The 20,417-nt window shown below is 57.0% G+C and overlaps 1 protein-coding gene and 1 long non-coding RNA gene across 20 annotated transcripts in view; one reads left to right on the top strand and one right to left on the bottom strand.

Annotated features, from left to right (window-relative positions):
• LOC309610422 overlaps positions 1-20,417 on the top strand; it is a 487,797-nt gene that overhangs the window by 266,398 nt on the left and 200,982 nt on the right. The window lies entirely within an intron of this gene.
• EP400 (E1A binding protein p400) overlaps positions 1-20,417 on the bottom strand; it is a 113,305-nt gene that overhangs the window by 23,075 nt on the left and 69,813 nt on the right. For all 19 annotated transcript variants that reach the window (XM_082353154.1, XM_082353150.1, XM_082353159.1 and 16 more), the window contains 17 exons: positions 19,384-19,478; positions 18,606-18,877; positions 13,411-13,613; positions 13,154-13,323; positions 11,512-11,708; positions 9,720-9,831; positions 9,430-9,573; positions 6,275-6,418; positions 5,996-6,079; positions 5,551-5,685; positions 5,342-5,386; positions 5,082-5,235; positions 4,722-4,963; positions 4,436-4,609; positions 3,086-3,222; positions 2,896-2,952; positions 26-104 (listed from right to left, as the gene is read on the bottom strand). In XM_082353154.1, coding sequence (XP_082209280.1) covers positions 26-104; positions 2,896-2,952; positions 3,086-3,222; positions 4,436-4,609; positions 4,722-4,963; positions 5,082-5,235; positions 5,342-5,386; positions 5,551-5,685; positions 5,996-6,079; positions 6,275-6,418; positions 9,430-9,573; positions 9,720-9,831; positions 11,512-11,708; positions 13,154-13,323; positions 13,411-13,613; positions 18,606-18,877; positions 19,384-19,478 — 2,444 coding nt within the window. The remainder of the gene's footprint in view (positions 1-25; positions 105-2,895; positions 2,953-3,085; positions 3,223-4,435; positions 4,610-4,721; positions 4,964-5,081; positions 5,236-5,341; positions 5,387-5,550; positions 5,686-5,995; positions 6,080-6,274; positions 6,419-9,429; positions 9,574-9,719; positions 9,832-11,511; positions 11,709-13,153; positions 13,324-13,410; positions 13,614-18,605; positions 18,878-19,383; positions 19,479-20,417) is intronic.

Below are 20,417 nucleotides of genomic sequence, written 5' to 3'. Positions count from 1 at the left end.
CCGCCGCCAGCTGTACCACACACACCTTTTTCTCCTTGGCGATGCGCTCCGCCCGGAGTGATGCGACCTGAATAGGAGGCAGCGGTTTGTCGTAGTTGATTCCACTAAAGACAAAAGAAAAACGAGAAATAAACTGCAAGTTCTAAGTAGACAAACGTGCTAGAAATCCAAAGCCCTCATTTCCCACGACGCCAGGTGCCCGGATGCCAAGGCCGGGGCCCAAGCGGCTCGGCCCTGGAGAGGAGAGGCTGCCACTCTGCCCCAGACCTCGGCGGCTCCCATTCCCTCACGACAAGGACCGCCTGCCAGAGGCGGGCCTGGGCCCGGTCCCCCGCAGCAGCGGCACTCGGCACGGCGCCTGGATACCACGCGTCCCCGAACACGTGGGGCAAGAAAGCCCCTCGGCGCCGTGCTCCTCACCGCAAACCAGCCGCCCCCGCCCGCCAAAGCCAGGCCTGCCCCCACCTGCACTGAGCGCCAGCCCTCGCCCCGCGGAGAGCAGCCGGCCACCCGCCCAGTGCCATGAGGGCCCCACAGCCCTCCGCACGCAGCCTCTCACAGAACCCTTGCTTCCAGGGGCTCCTGGGCTCCCACCCCCCGACGGTCACCTACCAGCCTTGAGTCCTGCCACGGGGAGGCTGGCTCTGCCCTCGTGCGCCACCTCTGCATTTCAGGGCGGCCCAGGTGCCGGTGCTGCACCTGTCTGGCCCCTCTGGACACCAGCCCTCCCACGTCACGTGCCCCAGCTCGCGCAGTGCGTTCTCTCCCGTTCTCTGACCTCGCCCACGTCAGTCCACTCAGCCCCCCGACCCCCTGAGGAAGTCGTGCAACCCAGCCTGCCGCCTGCATATTCGCATGCTGGCCCCCCTCACCCCGTGTCTCTCCATCACGCCTGGTGGCAAAGCCACAGCCTCAGCAGACTCCCCACTCCGCCTGCCCCAGGCCTCCACCACTGGGGGGGAAATTCAACCGCTGGGCGTGGCGACGGTCCAGCCGCCCCAGCACTTCCTGCTCCACACCCAGCTCCCTCCCGGGACACACGGCCTGGCCTCCCACCGCTTACAGACCCTGACCCTGGCCACTTCCTAGAGGCACCCCCGCGGCACACGTGGCCTGCACGTGGCCAAGGCCAGCCCGGCTCCACCCTCATCCTGTCCCCCGACCTCTCCCACCGGCGCCAGACACACAAGAACAAAACCGAGCCACCGAGATGCCCTGCAGGTCTGCACTCACCTTGCAGCCTCCCTCCAGCTCACTCTGGTCGGCCTCACACCGCCCCTGCTTCCGCCCAAACTGCGGGCCACCCCTGCGCTGCCCTGCTCCCCACCGCGGTGGCACCATCCCCAGACCTCCTCCCTCCCATCCTGCAGGCCAGCCTTCTATTCGCCCACCCTGCCCTCCATGCCCTCCCGCCCGCCCCGTTCTCCTCCGCTCGGCCAGGCTAGGTTCTGTCCCCTGCAGGGTGAATCCTCGCCCTCCGTGAGGTTCACTCAGAGTCTGTGTCTCGTGCGAGAGAAACGGGAGGGCAGCACTGGGCCTGCCTCTTTCACTGCTGAACCCCGGCCCAGCGTGCTTTTCTTGTTAAGAAAACCAATTAATGAAATAATCATCAATTCGATCAATACGCACATATGGAACATGTGCTCTGCGCCTCTAGCCTCTAGAACCCCTACGTCCACGGAGCTCATGCAGGCGCTGAAGGGGTCAAGTAAAAACACAAAGACGATCCGCTCCAGGAAGAAACAGAGAGAGAGGCTGGGGCGCGAGTACCAACAAGGAGAAGGTGACGTGTGAGGGAGGGCCTGGCGGGGGGCCGACGGGTCCAGAGAGACAGTCCCAGACGGAGTGACCCGCAAGGCAGAGCCAGCCGCCAGGCGGAGGAGCAGGCCGTGGAGGCCGGGGTGCGCGGAGCGGGCGGGCAGCGCAGGCCTTGGTCCTTGGTGCGGCCGGGAGGGGCCGGGGGCCCTCAGCAGGCACGGGCCCGTGTCAGGCGTTATCTGCAAAACCTACCTGGTGACGAGGAAGGCCTGAGCCAGAGGAGCAACTGGGTTCCATCCGAACATGTGTTTTTTCCCGATATTTTATTACAAAAAGGCAAACATGCAGGAAGTTGCAGGGATTTTATAGCAAAAGTCAATGTGCCGAGCAACTCAGACCGTACAGTTCTCTTTCCCTCTGTCCGCTCTCTCACACCTACCCATCTCTCTACCCATCTACCCAGTCATTTTTCTTCCTTTGCAAAATTTCAAGGCAAGAACACTCACCCCAGGTCTTCCCTGGTGGCATAGTGGTTGAGAATCCGCCTGCCAATGCAGGGGACACGGGTTCGAGCCCTGGTAAGGGAAGATCCCACATGCCACGGAGCAACTAAGCCCATGTGCCACAATTGCTGAACCTGTGCTCTAGAGCCCGCGAGCCACAACTTCTGAGCCCGTGAGCCACAACTACTGAAGCCCACATGCCTAGAGCCCATGCTCCACAACAAGAGAAGCCACTGCAACGAGAAGCCCACGCACCGCAGCTAGAGAAAGCCCACGTGCAGCAACAAGACCCAACGGAGCTAAACATAAAGAAAGAAAGAAAGAAAGAAAGAAAGAACACTCACCAGCACCCCCCAACCCCGGTCAACTGGGTACATTTCTAGGGCGGGGCCGAGCAGACGTATGCCAGCTCAGAGGTGGCACAGCCGCTGTGATGCTGTCAGACTGCAGGCAGGACACCCCATCCCGTGAACGGGGACACAAGGGTGCCCGGCCCGCCTCACCTCGACACCACCCCCAGCTGATGCCTGGACACGCCATTTGCACAACAATTCACTGAACTTGTAGGGTTTAAGAAAACACTAAAATGAAATCATTTCAAATGGTGAAAACTGTGTCACAAATACAGAAATACCTTTCTGCCAACACAGAAGCGTGCTTGGGGTTTTTCTGAAAGGGATTCATGCCAAGCCTGTAACACAGAGAGAGAGAGAATTACTGAAGAGAGGAAACTGCACTGAAGAAGGAAGGGAAGGCCAACGACGAACAGCGGAAACCAAGCCGCCTGACCCCGCAGGGCCGGCGTAGGGGCGCGGGAGGCGCACAGAGGCTTGATGGGGGCGCTCCTCTTGCCCGCAGTCGTCTTCATCAGGTCAAAGTGGCTTGTGTACAGCTGGGTGTGCGTGGTGTTCTCGTCCTGAGCGTACATCTGGCCCGTGCGCAGAGGGCGGTTGTTCTTACTCTGAAACAGGATGGGGGTGGCACAGCAGGGTCAGACGCCGAGCCTGCCAACAGGGTCCCTGACCGGGAGGTCTAACGTGACGTCCCCCGCTTACACAGTGAGTCCCTTCTTCCCGCCCTTCTCTCTGAGACCCAACACAGATGGAACAGCAACGACACGGCGGCCGTCGTCCACCGACCGCAAACACCCTCCCGGCCCGGGCAAGGCCTTCCCGCCCGCCCCGCCTCCAGCTCGGCAGGCAGCGGTGAGGCCGAGTGGCCGGGCTGACACAGCCAGTGGCCCGCAGCCAGCGCGCCTTCACCCTGGTCGGCCCCGGGGCACCAAGCGGCGGCTGGCCCCCAGTTTGGAGACAACTGTTTCTAGAAAATTGAAAACCGAGATTCGTTAAAGAGTGCTTATAGAAAGAAAGTAAGTAACTTCCATGAATTAGAAACCCGGGAGCAAACTTCATCGAAGCCCAGGATGTCTGCCACTGCCCCGCAGGCCCTGGCCCGTCCTAGGCAGGAGACGCGGTCATCGCTCCCACCCTACAACTGGGCGCCGGCCACAGGCACACGCCAGCCCGACGCCGCGTGCAGAGGCTTTCTGCATGGAGGCCACAGACACCCTCCTAGGACAGGCGAGGAGCTGAGAGGCAGCAAGGCGGGGACAGAGCAGACGGAGAAATGGCAAGAGACAAATGCAGCTCAAGGGAGACAAGGGAAGGCAGCGCCCCGGAGACCTCCTCAGCAGCCACGCAGACTCGTGGGGCCTGGCCGCCCCACAGGTGGCCTCCTGATGACAGACACCACGTACCCGGCTGTTCTGCACTCAGAGTGTGTGATGCCCGCGGCTGGGACCAGAGTGTCTGGCGCCTGTCAAGCCGCCGCAGCGGCCAAGGCCCCGGGAAACCACAGTGATGCAGGAAGGGGGAGGCACCGAGAAGCCCTCCTTCAGGGACGCTGAGAGCACAGAGCAGTGCCCGGCTACACACGTAACCCGGGAGGCAGGACGAAGCGCCAGGACGGCGCCGGGCCACAGGCAGCACACAGGGTCTTGCGAATGACGCAGCAGCGTGGATGCTCTGTACCGGGCAAGATCTCGGCGCAGGGGCTCCGGCCGGCGGGCACCGGGACTGCGGCCGTGTCTGCCCCAACCCAGGGCCGCGCCCAGCGCCCCACGCCCCTCCCTCCCCCTGGCCGAGCCGCGTGCCCCGCGGGAAGGGGGGCCTCACCTTCCCCTCCTCCCTCGGGATGAGCACATTCTCGTAGCGGCTGCGGCACTGCTTGGAGGAGCGGTAGATGCGGCTGCAGGAGTTGACGACGTCGCTGACGAGGTCCCAGTTGGGCGTGTGGGCCGGGGACACGATCGTGAGGTTCAGCGGCAGCTCGAGGAGCTGCTTCACGGCCTGGAGGACCAAGTTCAGGCGCCGCGGGTCAAGGCGCTGCGTGGCGGCGGGCTCCCCGCTCCCCAAAGGGCCCCGACGAGGCGGCCGGCCGCGCTCGAGGCCCAGGTCCCACCTGCAGCAGCGCCCAGTCCTCGCTGATGAGCCACTCCGGGTTGTCGGGAGCAGCCTCGGCGGCCGGCTTGGCGAAGGTCGGCAAAGGCTTGGCGAACTGTGTCTGCTGCTTCAGCAGGATGTTCTTCTTCTGCTCTTTCCCCTCCCGGCGAACCTTCAGCATGCCGGGCGTGGCGCGGTCAAACAGCGACCGCGGGGGCACCACGGCCTCCCCGTGACGCTGCTTCTTCTTCCTGCCTGCGGCTGCACGGAGAGGCGGCTTCAGCCAGCGGGTCGGCGGGGAAGGGGGGCAGCAGGGCCGTGGAGGAGGGTTACCGGGGCCACCGGGAGTGCCAAACCCTCTCCCGCCACAGGAACCCACCTGAGGGGTCCGTCTTGTGTCTCCGGCGCTCCTTCCTCACGTACACGGGTGGCAGCTTGGACTCCGGGATGGGAGTGGTTTCGTACATGAGACACATGACCGAGTCGATGTAGATGTCGTTGTCGTCCTGGGGGGGCGTGGGCGGCGTCCAAAGCTGCGTGCGGGAGGGAGAGCCCTGAGCCGTGTGGCCCCAGGAGCAGCTGCCCGGCAGGGCGGGAGGCAGGAGGCGCGCCCAGGGACACGGGGAGGCGGGCACTCACCGGCATGACCTCCGTCTGCCCGTCGGCGCCCTCACACACGAATTCCTGCAGGAGAACAGGAGCTTTTCAGGTGCACCCAGCCCTGGCTTCAAGCTGCAGCTGCCAAGCATCTACCCTGACGCCCGTCAAGCCTTGAACACAAGCTGGCAGCGCGGCTGAGCAGAGCCCCAGGAGGCGTGTGCGGCCCGCGCCCCGCCCGGCACACGTACCGCGCCGCAGGCGTCCTCCCGGGTGTAGGTGAGCAGCTCCTCCTGCTCCAGCTCGCGCCGCGCCCTGGCCTCCCGCTCCCGCAGGCTGCGCGCGTTCCGGGCCTCCCACTCGCCCACGGCCGCCAGCACGGCGCCCTGGAGAGACAGCGGTTGTGCCCGTCGCCGCCCGCGCCCCCCACCCCCCGCACCGCCCCCGGCCCCCCGGCCCGGGCCCTCCTCGTTGTTCCCAGTGCATGACCCTCTTTCGAGCACCAAGCTGCTTCAGGACCGAGGAGAACTGCACCTGCAGGTTCCTGAGGCTTCTCCCTTCCAATCAGCTTGTACACGGGTGGGTTCGGGTTTATTCCTTTAATTCTAGGCAAGTCACACTTAGTTCCAACCCAGTTTAACCCGGAAGAATTTGAGATTCTCACATGTTAAGATGGTCAAAAGTTCATTCTCTTACCTCACTAGTTCTCTCCTTTTCTTGATCAGTGGAAGTATGGAATAATTCCAGGTAATTCAAAGCGTATTTTTCAATTGGTGTGAGCTGTTCCAAGATGTATTTTTTGAACACGGTTAACAGCAAGTTCACAAGGATTTAGTTCCTCTTATAACCCCCACCAACACTTGAATCAAAACAGCGACTGTTCTTGGTCAAGATGAACAAGAAATATCTCCCAGAAGGGTCACATGTTTAAAATATTTAGGTGCCAAGAAGCAAACGAAGTAGAAAACGCCAAACCTGCCCCATGAAGTCCGCTAACTCCTCCAGCGGCGAGGGCTCCTCGTCCCACCGGGAACCGTCTGGGGGCCGAGACCCGGGCGCCAACCCCTCTGCCGGCTCGTGCGTGTCCTCCTCCTCCAGACGCTCGATGCTCCTGAGGGCCTGCGGGAAGTGTGCCCTTAGTGGACGTGACTCGGGTGCGCTTTGAGCACTTGAATCGAGGGGTACGGCCCACACAGCCGACTACATGCCCACACCGTACCGAGCCTCCCACGGTGACGCCTGCTCTCCTCGGCCCCCCTCGCACGCCTGAGACGACGGCGCCGCGGGCACAGGGAAGACGGGCACGCCCTCGAGGAGAGCCACAGGCACGCAGGCGGACACGCACAGCCCGGCCCCCAGACTCAGAGAACCGAGCAGGACGGGGTGTCTGGCTCCATCTCACGGCCGCCACCCACCACCCGCCCCGGTCCTGACCGTGAGAACCATGCTTTGTCGTGCGCGAGATACAGGCCGTGGTCCGTGGTGAAGACAGAAACCAAGCCCCCAGAAAGCGTGCTGCGGACGGCGACAGACACGTAAGGGTCAGTGTCACCACAGTTCAAGAAAGGCCCATTAGACTAGCAGATGCCACGTGCGCCTCTCCCAACACCCGACAGCCAGGGGCTGGCAAATTTAGACACACATGCTCACATCGGGGCCGGGGTTGGGGGGACCACGCAGCTGAGAGGATGTCAGTTAAGAACTGGAACCTCTTTCCAGGGCAATCGGGCAACATCTGCAAAGTTTAAAATGTAACCCTTCCTCACACGATACCCAGAAAGTATTTCCAGACAGACCGTACGTCTAAGTATGAAGAACAAAACACTGAAACACGTAGAAGAAAATAAAGAAGAACCTCTCGTAGAACGCAAAAGCACCAACCACGCGATGGAGATGGTCTGCTGGGTGGCGTTAAGACCAAGAATTTCTGCTCGCTGAAAGACAGCATTAAAAAAGGCAAACCACAGGTTGGGAGAAGACATTTTACACGCATCCCACAAAGGCCTCGCATCCAGAATACAGAAAAAAAGCCAACAAGCCATTAAGAAAAAAAGACAATCCAGTTAAAAAAAAAAAATAGGAAAAAGACACGAAGGAGCACTTCATAAAAAAGTATCCAGGCTGCCAATGAACACAAAGCTCACCAGCCAAGAGCAAACTGCAATTCAACCCGAGACGTGCCCACACTGTCCCCCACGCCTGTACCTCTGAACTGGCCCCCAGTCCAGTGTCAGCGTAGAGCCAGGTGATGGTCCTAACCCGCACGTCCGCGGGCAGCCCGTCTCCATCGCCCTCGTCCCCCGGCCACACCTGACCCCACTGTCCGGACCCGGCGGTGCTGCCCTCCGGCCCTAACACTCCTCCTGGATACCGCACGGCACACCATCTCCGCAGGGTGCGGGCGTGTCACCTCTCCTGTCACTAGAATAGAAGCTGTGTGGAGGGCGAGAGTTCTTTCTCTCAACGCTATACCCTTTCTGCCTACAGCAGTGCCCAACTCACAGTAAGATGTTCAGCCAGAACACTTCAAAGAACCTGTGTGTTGAAACACCACACTGTGCCAACATCTCAGAGACGCACTGAGAAAGAACAGCAAGGGTGTGTAACACACTCGAATCCCTCAAACACACGTGCCTTCAGGCCTCACGTTTCTTCCAGGATCCATGTAAGATACGTATTTTTAAAATTTATTTATTATTGGCTGCGTTGGGTCTTCACTGCTGCGCGCGGGCTTTCTCTAGTTGCGGCGAGCGGGGGCTACTCTTCGTTGCAGTGCGCGGGCTCCTTATTGCAGTGGCTCCTCTTGTTGCGGAGCACGGACTCTAGGCGCACGGGCTTCAGTAGTTGCGGCACGTGGGCTCAGCAGTTGTGGCTCACAGGCTTCAGTAGTTGCGGCACGTGGGCTCAGTAGTTGCGGCACGCAGGCTCAGCTGCTCCGCAGCATGTGGGTTCCTCCCGGACCAGGGCTGGAACCCGGGTCCCCCGCACCGGCAGGCGAGTTCTAGGCCACTGCGCTACCAGGGACACCCCATAAGACTTTTAATAATGGTTGAGTGGTCACCTCCAGGACAGGTAACCTACTGTTTCCCTATTATCATTTCTGTTATGAGGTTTCTACAATCATTTCTGTTATGAGGTTTAGGTCATGCTGTTTGACGTTTTGTTTTTTTTTTTTAAAAACAAACCTGATGCCGGTTTGTTATCTAAAAGAAAACGGTACATCTACCTGTCCCTCCTGATACCGAAACAGCTGTAAGGTATTTCTGTGCAAGTGGCATTATACACAGACAACTCCTGGAAGAAAATGTGAGAGACAGCGGACAGCGGTTGTCTCTGAGAGGGCAGTGAGGGCCTGGTGCAGAACACTTACTTCTCCTTATAAATTCTTGAAGGTTTTTACCACGTGCATTTCTTACTTCTCAATCACTGGACGGTCAAGCTTCAAACACAGGGGAGGAGGTGTCCCGCAGCCAAAGGCCCCCAGGAGGCAGGACGGGAGCAGGGCCTCGGGGGGGAAGCGAGGGGCCTGACAGGCAAGCGTGTGCCAGGCCGGCCCAGCAGCACTGCCCTGGGGCAGCAGCACGCGAGCCGAGCGCGCAGTCTGCAATCGTGAGCGTCCGGGCCGGAAACGCAGGAGGCAAGATTTCAGTTAGAATCCAAGGCGCCATCATCTCAGCGGGTAAGCAACGCAGGAAGGCTGAGTGAGACAGCTGCTGTTCTTTTCGGTTCTGTCCTCAGAGTGGGACGCGTACCTCACACTCACGCCGGGGCCCCCTGCAGAGCGGGGCGTCCTCCCCAGCAACGCTGTGACAGAGGAGGTGCTGACACAGCAGGGTCGAGGGGTCGGGGCACAGAGTCACACAGGACGGCGAGGGGTGGCCCGAGAAGCGTGGGTGAAAACGGCGACGGTGGCAGGGTGGGCAGCAGGCACGCGAGGCCCACATCGCTCTCTCGCGCGTCCTTCGCCTCTTTTTACAGCGAAAATCCCCCAAACCCAAAGCAGGGAGGGAGGGGCTGGCAGTCAGGCTCGAGCGACCGGAGCCTGGGCAGGGGGCAGCAGTGCCGCAGAAGCAGCGGGCAGACGCAAAGCTCCGGACCCGACGCCGCAGTCCGGCGCCGGCCACCCTCACCTCTATGAAAGGTCTGGCAATTTTGGGTGCGATGGTTTCTGTGACAGAAGGTTCCTGAGAAAGGACGACAAACTCCTCGGCTTTCACTGGGAAGCCAGTGTCATCCATGGGTGGATAAACCTCAAACAGCTCCTGGATCGTCCGCTGAAACAAAAATGAGTACCACTGAGCTTGAGGCCTCCGCGCGCGGAACACCGCCAGCGGCCGCCCCCTCGACCGTGACACTCGCCCGGCTCCCGTCACCGTGTGGCAACCCCGCCCCGGCCCGGCCCCCTCGTGGACGAAGGTACCTGCGTGAGGAACGCCATGGAGTAGTCGTTTCCCTGCGCGGCCACTTCTCGGATCAAATCTTTGGTTCCATTTTTCAACAACTTCTCTTCAATAGAATTTCCGCTCACGAGCCTACAAACCAAATACGCGACAGCTAAGTCCCCGGGAGCCCAGGACAGCACGAGTGCCACGGTGCCTGGACCACCCGGCAGAACGGCGCCTGCGTGGCGTGGCTTGTGAGCCCCACTCTGCGCTGCTTCCTTCCTTCGTGTGGTGCCCAGAGGTGACCATGCCTGTCCCGCCTCCTACATGGCAGGAGGGCGGGCCCCAGAGGCCCGCAGGCCACCCACGCTGGCCACCCATGTACCCCGCCGGCCTCCGCCTGGAAAGGCCCCCAGGGGCCTCTGGACCCTCGAGCCCCGTCTCCTTCAGTGCTGACGGTGGCGGGCGGGCGCCCCCGCGTCACTGTGCACCTCTCTGCACTGCGCCCCCAAATGAACCCGTGTCCAGTGGCTGCGGCCCAAGGATGCGCGTCCCCTGGCTCCTGCTCCGTGCCCCCGGAAAGCTGCAGTGACCACTCCCACGCCCATGATCAGCGCTTTCACTAAAAAATGATGTTAAACTTTACTAGCGCTTTGGGGAAACTTCACAATTTTATGAACCAGGTCTTCCTGTCTAAGAACAGAGCACATCCTCCCGCTGGGGACATCTCTCAGCTTATGCCCTTTCACGATTTTACACTCTACTTCCTACACATCCAGCACCTTTACTGCTAAGGTCATTCCTGAGAGTTTATAGATTGTGGCTCCTGAGAATAAAACGTTTTCCCCATTTCTAGCTAGTAGCTGCTAAAGGGCCAATGATAAGGAAGGGATTACACAATGAAACATTATTCATTTATATAAACAATGTACCAAATTTATATTTATTAACACAGAAACACACTCATAATATACTGTTAAAAGAAAACGGGATTACGCAATAAGACTGCTGGCATGAGCCATCTAAAAAAATCAGGGAAATGTCTGGAAAGACACACACCAAAATGCTACTAACCGCAGTCTGGGCAGGATACTTATTTTCTCCATGTGCTTCCCTTCTTTTTTTTTTTTTCTTTTTCTTTTTCTTTTCAATGAACAAGTGATACATTTATAATCAGGAAAAAATTAAAGTTATTTAAACACAGTGTATGGATGACAACGTCTTGATGGAAACGGCGAGGGTTATGCGTGTGGGCTGGGGTCCCCGTCCCAGGCTGGCCGCCAGGGACCGCACCCTTGGTGCCGATCCCGCCCAGAGGTGGCAGGAGCGCAGGGGAGGGGGCGCGGCGCGTGCCTGGCACACTCGGGCACCAGACGGGCAGCCAGCGGGGGCCGAGTGCTGCCGCGCTCTCCCAGTCAACACTCCCAGAGCTCAGAAACAATGGCAGAGCCTTCTCTGCTTTCCTCAGCTGCATGTGGTTGGCCGCTTATAAGATTTAAATGCTTCCAATAGGGAATTTACAAATTGCTAACAGTAAGTTATGACAATTTATATCTGAAAATACTTGACACAGCCTAGAACATGAAGCGCCCTCTTAAGGGTCAGGGACTGCAGGAGAAATACACGTACACGTCGGAAGGACAGCAGTATGTCTCAGCAGCACGACCCAGCCACCGCTGCAAACAAACTCAGTTACGTCCCAGGCAGATGCTGAGTATAAAGAAAGAACAGACAGGACGGCAGGAATGTGAGCCTGCCTGAAGGCAAGTAAACAGAACGTGGTGGAAGCTTCTGCAGTGTGCTGCAGCCCCGGCCCGGCCGCCGCCTCACCTGTATATGTGCACGTCCTTGCGCCGCCCGATCCGGTCGCACCACTCCTGGGCCTTGGCGTCCATCACCGGGTTGAGGTCGTGGTCGTAGAACACCACCGCGTCTGCCTCCACCAGGCTCACGCCCGTGGCGCGGCTGTGTGTGGAAAGGAGGGCACAGAAGACCCGCCGGTCCCGGTTGAAACTCCTCATCAGGTCCTGAGGTGAAATAAAACCCCGAGTTAGCATTCCTGCCAAACAACAGGAAACCTCTGACGTGTTCTGCTACTTATCAGTTAGAAATTATTCCATAACAAAACTGTTCGGTTTGCGTTTCCTTTGACGCAAGCTCCGTGTTCCAATTACACTGGACTTTAGCATTTTATTCTGGCTCTTCGGGCATGTGTGGCATCTCTCACTTACTGGTTGCCAACGCCTCTACCCTGTTTAAGCGTCGCCAGTCAGCAGGTACAGAAAGGAAAGTGTCCGACCCCACCCGACCTGTGCTGTCAGCTCCACGAGTGGGCCCCACAGGACGGCAGTCTCCCTGGGGAGGGATGCGTGCTCGTTCATGTACCCTCCGGCAATGCCAGGCGCTTTACAGCAAAAGCCCCTGGAGTAAGGCCGAGGGAGCAGCCGTCGGCCTCCCCACTCCCGCAGGGCCGCCAGCTGAAGTGGCCTCATTCCCACTTCTCTCCTGCAATGACTTCAGTGCCCAAACAGGCCTTAGCAGGTGTGATCTGCCCTCTTCCTTCAAGAAATTCTCTATATAATTTGTTACATCACTCCGGACAGAACCTGTTACTAAGACTGTGGTGTACTCCTTCCAGGCCTCCTCAGCATGGGGAGGGCTGCCTGTGCTGGACGGCATGAAGTGGGTAACGCGATACACAGGCCAGCAGCTTGTCTGCACTCGGGAACGCTCTGCCTTGATACTAAAACCTGTCCTGAAACACCGTTGAAGATGGCTTCCTAGTTCACGCCGCGGGACACTCGGGACAGGGCCGAGCCCTGCGGCACGCAGACCACTGCTGACCCGTTCCCCTACTCCTGGACTGGGGCTTCGCCCCCGACTGGGGCTTATCACAGACATCTCCACCATCAACAACTGGGCATGTGCATCTTTGAGTGCCGCTGAAGGAGACAGCCCTAGATGCACAATTAGCAGGTCAGCTGCATACCCCTTTTCAGGCTCACAACCCACACTGTCAGCTCGCCTTCTAGAAAGTTGTGCTAATTTGCACACGAGAAAGCTGCTCTCACTGTGCCTGATGGAATCAAGCTACCCTTAGCTAACCTGACAGGTAAAGAACGGGCATGTTATTTTAACCTGTAATTCTTTAACCGGAGATCAGTCTGGAGAACTTCCCTGTTTTCACGTGGCTGCCTCCCGAAGGACACCCATCTCCTCCTTGTAAGGACTGCAGGTCACCAATTTTGATTCTGAGACATCTAGCCGACTGCATTTCCCAAGTAACAGGACTTACGAAAAAATATCAAAGGATGGAGCTAAAGTCCAAAGACATTAAGAAGTTCTTCCCCTTGTTTAGAAAGCAAGACAACACTGAGTTTGCACAGCTCTGAGAAACCAGGTTAGAAACTGGCGATCAAAGTTAACCCAACTGAGTCATAAACGATAACAAAAGAAATGATTTCTTTCCTACCTGCCGTTGTTCACTGTTGGCGTTTTCGTCAATTCTTATATAGGTGAGATAATGGAAGTTCAAGAACATTTCTAAAATGTCTAACATGAGAACCATCTGCGATAAAATCAGCACTCGACGTCCTTCAGATTTCAACTTCTGAAGTAAGATAGCTAATGCTTCCAGCTTTCCTATGAAATGAGTAACATCAAGAGCATCTCATAATCCAAAGCAAGTGAATCCGACACAGTCAGCAGTACAGACGGGATGCCTCGTACCTGAGTCAAACTGGACCAGTCTCAGCTCGGGAAACCGCAGTGAGCACAGAGCCGTCACCCGCTGCAGCTGCTGGGCAAAGGGCGCCATGTGCTCCCGCAGGCAGTGTCTGAAGAGCCTCATCTTGTGGCTGTAGCGGGAGGGTGGCCTTGCCACCCACAAGCACGGGGGCGCGGCCACCACCGGCGGGATCACGCACACCACCCTGAGAAGCAGAAAGCACACGTGTCACAGGCGGCGCACCCGGGGCATCTCCACCGAGCGGCCCCTCTGTCTCAGGCAGCGAAGGCTCGAGAAGGAAGAGGGCAGAACCACCTGGCAGTCGGGAGTCACCAGAGCAGCCACCGTGCCTAGCTCCAGTCACCGGGCTGCTGGACCACACTATCACAGCAACCACGGGGGTGGGTCCCGACCAGCCCCAGCCAGTGAGGGCTACCCGGATCAAAATGAACAGCGCAGGGCACCCCCCAGGGCAGAGGGGTGGGTGCAGAGGCAGCCTGCCGTCTTCTGACGGGAATTCTGGAATGCAGGCACTCTGTCTCCTGGACGGTCTAGGGGAGGATGTGAGCCCTGAAGCTGCTACAGCCACTGTGCCACCAGGAAGGGAGCCAGACTTGGGAGGAGGGGCCCCGCAGAGAGCAGCACCATGACGACTCAGATGAGCCATTACAGCCAACCTGACACCCACCTCCCAACCTGCAGACACCACCTGCTACAGAAAAGCCCTCGTTCTGGGACTCAGCACAAGCTGGGCTTGCATGATGACTTGCTACCAACTACATGCAAACTACAAAACCACTTATGACCAAAGCTCTGATCAATGAAATCAAAGAAGCACTAAATAAATGGAGAGATATTCCATGTTCATGGACAGGAAGATCCAATACTGTCAAGATGTCAGTTCCTCCCGACTTGATCTAGACATTCAATGCCATCCCAGCCAGCTATTCTGTAGATACCAACAGACTGAATCTAAAATTTATATGGAGAAGCAACTGCCCAGAAGAGCCAACACAACACTGAATAAGAAAAAGGTGGAGGACTGGCGCTACCTGACTTCAAGACTTACTAGAAAGTTACAGAATCAACAGCGTGATGCTGGCAAGAGAACAGACAAACAGATCAATGGAACAGAACAGAAAGCCCAGAAAGAGATTCTCATAAATACAGTCAACTGACCTTTGGCGAAGGAACAAAGGTAACACAAGGGAGCAAAGACAGTCTTTTCAACAAATAGTGCTAGAAGGCTTCCCTGGTGGTGCAGTGGTTAAGAATCCGCCTGCCAATGCAGGGGACACAGGTTCGAGCCCTGGTCCGGGAAGATCCCACACGCCGCAGAGCAACTAAGCCCGTGCGCCACAACTACTGAGCCTGCGCTCTAGAGCCTGTGAGCCACAACTACTGAGCCCGTGTGCCACAACTACTGAAGCCCATGTGCCTAGAGCCTGTGCTCCGCAACAAGAGAAGCCACTGCAATGAGAAGCCTGCGCACCGCAACGAGGAGTAGCCCCCACTCGCCGCAACCAGAGAAAGCCCACGCACAGCAACGAAGACCCAATGCAGCCAAAAATTTAAAAAGTAAATAAAATAAACTTATTAAAAAAACCCAAAAAACAAATAGTGCTAGAACTACTGGACATCCACGTGCAAAAAAAACGAATCTAAAAGGGACAACCAGACACTATGTCTTCCTAATGGCAGTACACAGTAACACCTGTTCTTCAAAAAAACAAAAAACAAAAAATAAAAAGCCCACAAAATAACAACAAATAAACCTGAAGTTGATCAAGCCTCTGGATCTAACGAACAGTTTACAGACAATACAGGGAACAAAGCAGCATGTTAAATTACACCTTGAGGGATCAATCAGCAAATCCAGACTGTGGGAAATTCTACACGGCAAACCACCAGGTTTTCTCAACAAATAAATTACAAGGCAAAAAACGGAGAAACAGACATAGAACCTACAGATTAAAAGACACATAAGAGATATGAATTGACGGCTGTATATCTACCTCATTGTGACTCTGGTTTGAGATATAAAAAAATACTTATGAAATAATCAGAAATGTGAATATGGATAGACATTTGATGATATCACAAAACATCTGCTCTGTGAAAGACAGTCAGGAGAGTGAAAAGACAATCCACAGACTAGAAGAAACTATTTGCCAAAAACATAACTGCTAAAGAACTGTTATCCAAGGACTTCCCTGGTGGCGCAGTGGTTAAGAATCTGCCTGTCAATGCATGGGACGTGGGTTCAAGCCCTGGTCTGGGAAGATCCCACACGCCGCAGAGCAACTAAGCCCGTACACCACAACTACTGAGCCTGAGCTCTAGAGCCCGCACGCCACAACTACTGAGCCCGCCCGCCACAACTACTGAGCCCGTGCGCCTAGAGCCCGTGCTCCACAACAAGAGAAGCCACTGCAATGAGAAGCCCGCGCACCGCAACAAAGAGTAGCCCCCACTCGCCGCAACTAGAGAAAGCCCGTGCGTGCAACGAAGACCCGACACAGCCAAAATAAATAAATAAATAAATAAATATTAAAAAAAAAAAAAAAGAACTGTTATCCAAAATACACAAAGAACTCTTAAAATGCAACAATAAGAAAACAAACGACCTGTTTTAAAAATGGGCCGAAGACCTTAAGAGACGTGTTAGCAGAGGTAGACAGACGACAAATAAGGACGGGAAAAGATGCTCAGCGTACGCATCATCAGGGAAGTGCACATTGAAACAATGAGGTACCACTACACGTCTATTAACACAGCCAAAATCCAGACCACTGACAGCAGCAGTTGCTGGTGGGGATGTGGAGCAACAGGAACTCCCATTCAGCGCTGGTGGGGATGCAAAATGGTGCAGCCACTTTCAAAGACAGTTCGGCCGTTTCTAACAAAACTAAACATTCTCCTACCGTATGATCTGGTAATCACGCTCCTTGGTATTCGCCCAAATGAATTAAAAACCATGTCCACACAAAAACCTACACATGGATGTTTATAGCAGCTTTATTCATAATTGCCAAATCTTAGAAGCAACCACGTTGTCCTTCAGTAGGTGAACGTTTTTAAACAAACTGTGGTGCTTCCAGATAATGGAATATTATTCAAGGCTAAAAAGAAATGAGCTATCAAGCCATGAAGAGACAAGGAGAAACCTTAAGTGCACATTCCTACGTGAAAGAAGCCATCTGAAAAGGCTGCCTACTCTATGTCCCAACTATCTGACATTCTGGAAAAGCAAAACTAGGGAGACAGTGAAAAGATAAGTGGTTGCCCGGGTTCCAGGGCGGGGCTGGGGAAGAGAGGGACGAATAGGCAGAGCACAGCGGGGTTTCGGGGCAGTGAAACTACTCTGCATGATCCTCTAACGGCGGGGGCGTGCCATTGTACACTTGTGCGAGCCCACAGAACACCCAAGGCCAAAAGCAAACCCCCCCCCCCCCCCCCCCCCCCCGCGCACCGCGGACCCTGGGCGCTGACGATGAATCACCGGAGGCGCGTGGGCTGTAACGAATGCGCTCCTCTGGCGCGGGGTGCTGACGGTGGGGGCAGCTGTGGGAAGGCGGGAACCCTGCGCGCCTTCCCCTCGATTTTGCTGTGAACCCGAGACTGCTCTAACAAACAGCCTTTGTCTTAAAAAGTCATCTGTAACGTCAGAGGAAAAGGAGGAAAGGAAGACAAGTCAGCATCCGAAGCAAGACGAGTGCATGGAGGGCGGCAACCTCCCTACACAGAGAACGCAGGAAAGAGCTGCGCGTGGAGGCGGCTCCCAGTTCCTTCATTTCCATTATTGCTGTTCCTGATCTGAGAGGCCTAAAGTGGACACACCCTGAAAGCCGAGCCAGGGCAAACAAAACAGAAGGGAGAGAAAATACCCTCAGGCTGAACCTAAAAATCAGGCCAAAGCAGTGAATGAAGCTGCAAGCAGGGCCTGACACTCTACGTGGGGCAAAGAGAGACCATGACCTGGGTCTGGCGGGGGAGGGGCTGATACGGCAGGTGGGCCCCAACAGCGTCTGGGCTTCTGTTTCTCTCTCTCTCTCTCTTTTCTTGGCCTTACTGAGCGGCATGCAAAAGTTCCCGGACCATGGATCGAACCCATGTCCCCTGCAGCGGAAGCGCGGAATCTTAACCCCTGGACTCTTAAACACGTTTCTCATCATGCAATGGTAAATCATTCCTGTGGTTTCTTAATAAAATATTGTTATTGGGCTTCCCTGGTGGCGCGGTGGTTAAGAACCCACCTGCCAATGCAAGGGACACGGGTTCGAGCCCTGGTCCGGGAAGATCTCACATGCCGCGGAGCAACTAAGACCGTGCGCCGCAACTACCGAGACTGTGCTCTAGAGCCCGCAAGCCACAACTACTGAGCCCACGTGCCACAACTACTGAAGCCTGCACGCCTAGAGCCCATGGTCCACAACAGAGAAGCCACCGTGCTGAGACGCCTGCACACCAAAATAAATGAGAAGCCAAAAATAAATAAATAAATAAATTTAAAAATAATAATTTTTTTTCTTTTTTTTTTTTTGGCTGCGTTGGGTCTTCGTTGCAGCGTTGGGTCTCTAGTTGCAGCGAGCGGGGGCTACTCTTTGTTGTGGTGCACAGGCTTCTCATTGCGGTGGCTTCTCTTGTTGCAGAGCACGGGTTCTAGGCGCACGCGGGCTTCAGTAGTTGTGGCACACGGGCTCAGTAGTTGTGGCCTGCGGGCTCTAGGGCACAGGCTCAGTAGTTGTGGCGCACAGGCTCAGTAGCTCTGTGGCATGTGGGATCTTCCCGGACCGGGGCCCGAACCCGTGTCCCCTGCATTGGCAGGCGGATTCTTAACCACTGCGCCGCCAGGGAAGTCCCTAAAATATTATTTTAAAAGAGCAAAATGGAGAAAGCGGTCTACAACACAATGGTCTGGCCCCCAGCCCTGAATGAGCGCGGTGCTGTGCTCTGCACACAGGCCCAGGCAAGTGGGGTACAGAACTGACCCGCAGGAAGGGGCACACAGGCTCCCGGAGGGTGGAGAGGCCATCTGGTGCCAAAGCTGAAGACTCTGAAACAGATTTCGGACAGACTCCAAGGGACAACCCGGGGAGAAACTCAGAGGAATGAGATGAGTGTCCACAGAACAACAAAAGCTGCTTGGGTGCGACACAGCGACCGAGTAAAGAACGCTTACAGCACGCTACCTTACCTGTCCATGACGTCCTGGAGGGATTCCCGACGTTGAGTCAGCGACAAAATCAGGTCCCTGTGACTTGTCGAGGGTGGCGTGTACCGGCTCGCGGGCCCAGCCCCCTTCCCATGACCTCCGTCTGGAGCCCCGAGCCAAGGCACCTGCCCTCTGCCGGGCAGGGAACAAACCCCCAACAGGTCTCTGCCGTAGACGGGGGTGCGAGAGCAGCGCCGTTCGTTGACAAGATAAATCTGGTCCAGCCGCTCTTTCAAAAGTCTGGTCTTTTCCTCCTTCATCAAAAACAGGGATGAAAATGGTTACTGAGCAACAGCACGGCCAGTTCCCAGCCTCACCGAGCCCCGTGGGTCCCTCCCGCACGGTGACCGGCCGCAGAGCACGCGTAGACGTGCGGGGCCTGGCCCCACGGGAAACAGGGACAGAAAAGAGAGCAGAGCAAACGGGCGCCGTTTTCTCGGCCAACGTGTCAAGTATTTCTTGAGACACAGTGAGCGTTGCTAATGCCTGGAAGACCAGCAGAAGAATACAAAAAAACGTGAAAGGGGATTTTTGCAATCCTAAAGCCTGGTTTCATTTCTTTTAGTAGGAAAAGCGTCTTTAAGATCAAAATTCTGTAATTTAGAGAGACAGTGTGTTTTTAGCAGCAAATAAACTGATGCCGCCTCGCCGAAGCGGCTAAGTATCACAACCCTCCCGGGCGACAAGCAGCTCCTGAGAACGACGTCCGTGCATGCAGGGGTGGCGCTGGCGCCGTGTGCTGGGGTCTGCTGCCCCGTACCTGGGTCGGCCCGGCGACGGGGGAGGCTGGCTTGGAGGCCACTCCAGGTTCTCCTGCGGCCAGGGGACTGACTGCCACTCGGCCGGGCACACCCACTACAAAGGCAAAAACGAAGGGTTGGCACACAAAGCTACCGGCACGCCCTCCGGAACATCGTCAGCTTTCACTAGCACGTTTCTGGAGTGGGTCAACCGTTCACAACCACCAGCGACGTGCTCCCGCTCTCCGGCCAGGGTCTGAGCTGAGCGCCGCGATCTGCCTCCTTCCTTTGGCAGCGTCTGGCGTGACCTCAGACCCGCGGTCACTTCCGTCACCGCGCCAAGCAGCAGCCACGCGGGCCCAGCGCTCCGCTGCCCTTGGCATCTCGGCAGCGCTGACCTGCGTGCCCGGGACAGAGGGACGCCAGGGCCCCACGCGGCCTGCCCCCGTCGGCCACGCCACACTGCCCGTCTGACAGAGGCTCCTCCGCAAGGGCCTGCGGAAGAGGCGACTGAGGACCGAGAAGGAGCCACTTGCGGGGAGCGACAGGGAAGGGTCGAGGTGACTAGAACCCAGCGGCCGGACTGGTGTCAGGTCGGGAACCTGGGGCCCGCAGAGCAGGACTGAGCGCCCTCCAGGGAGGGTGCCGGCGGAAGCAGGAAGCAGGGAGAAAGCCTGAAGAATAGACCAACCGAGTAGAGCTGCGCAGCCTGGTTGGGAGGTAGAGCGGCCGCCAGGAGATCCTGCCAGCCTCACGGCTCCTCCAGCACCCACCCACTGACAGAGCCCAGTGGGGACGGGGTGCAGAGGCCCCACCCCAGCGGCACCACAGACGACCCAGGGCCCGGGGCTGGGCAGTGACCAGGGATTCCAGTCGGGAGAGGTCCCTGCCGCTTGCATACATCAACCCGACCCAAGTGCCCGCGCCCTATGTTTGCAGTGTGGGTGTGTCTGGAGAGCAGGGGACCCTGGCGGGAAGCAGGCCGCGGGACAGGCAAGGAGGAGCACTGGCCGCAGACAGGTCCAGGTCCAAACCCTGCTCCGTTACCTGTCCA

The sequence above is a fragment of the Balaenoptera borealis genome (genome assembly GCF_965194805.1).
Source record: "Balaenoptera borealis genome assembly, chromosome: 14".
NCBI lineage: Eukaryota > Metazoa > Chordata > Mammalia > Artiodactyla > Balaenopteridae > Balaenoptera > Balaenoptera borealis.
This window is presented reverse-complemented; position numbering and strand designations above follow the sequence as displayed.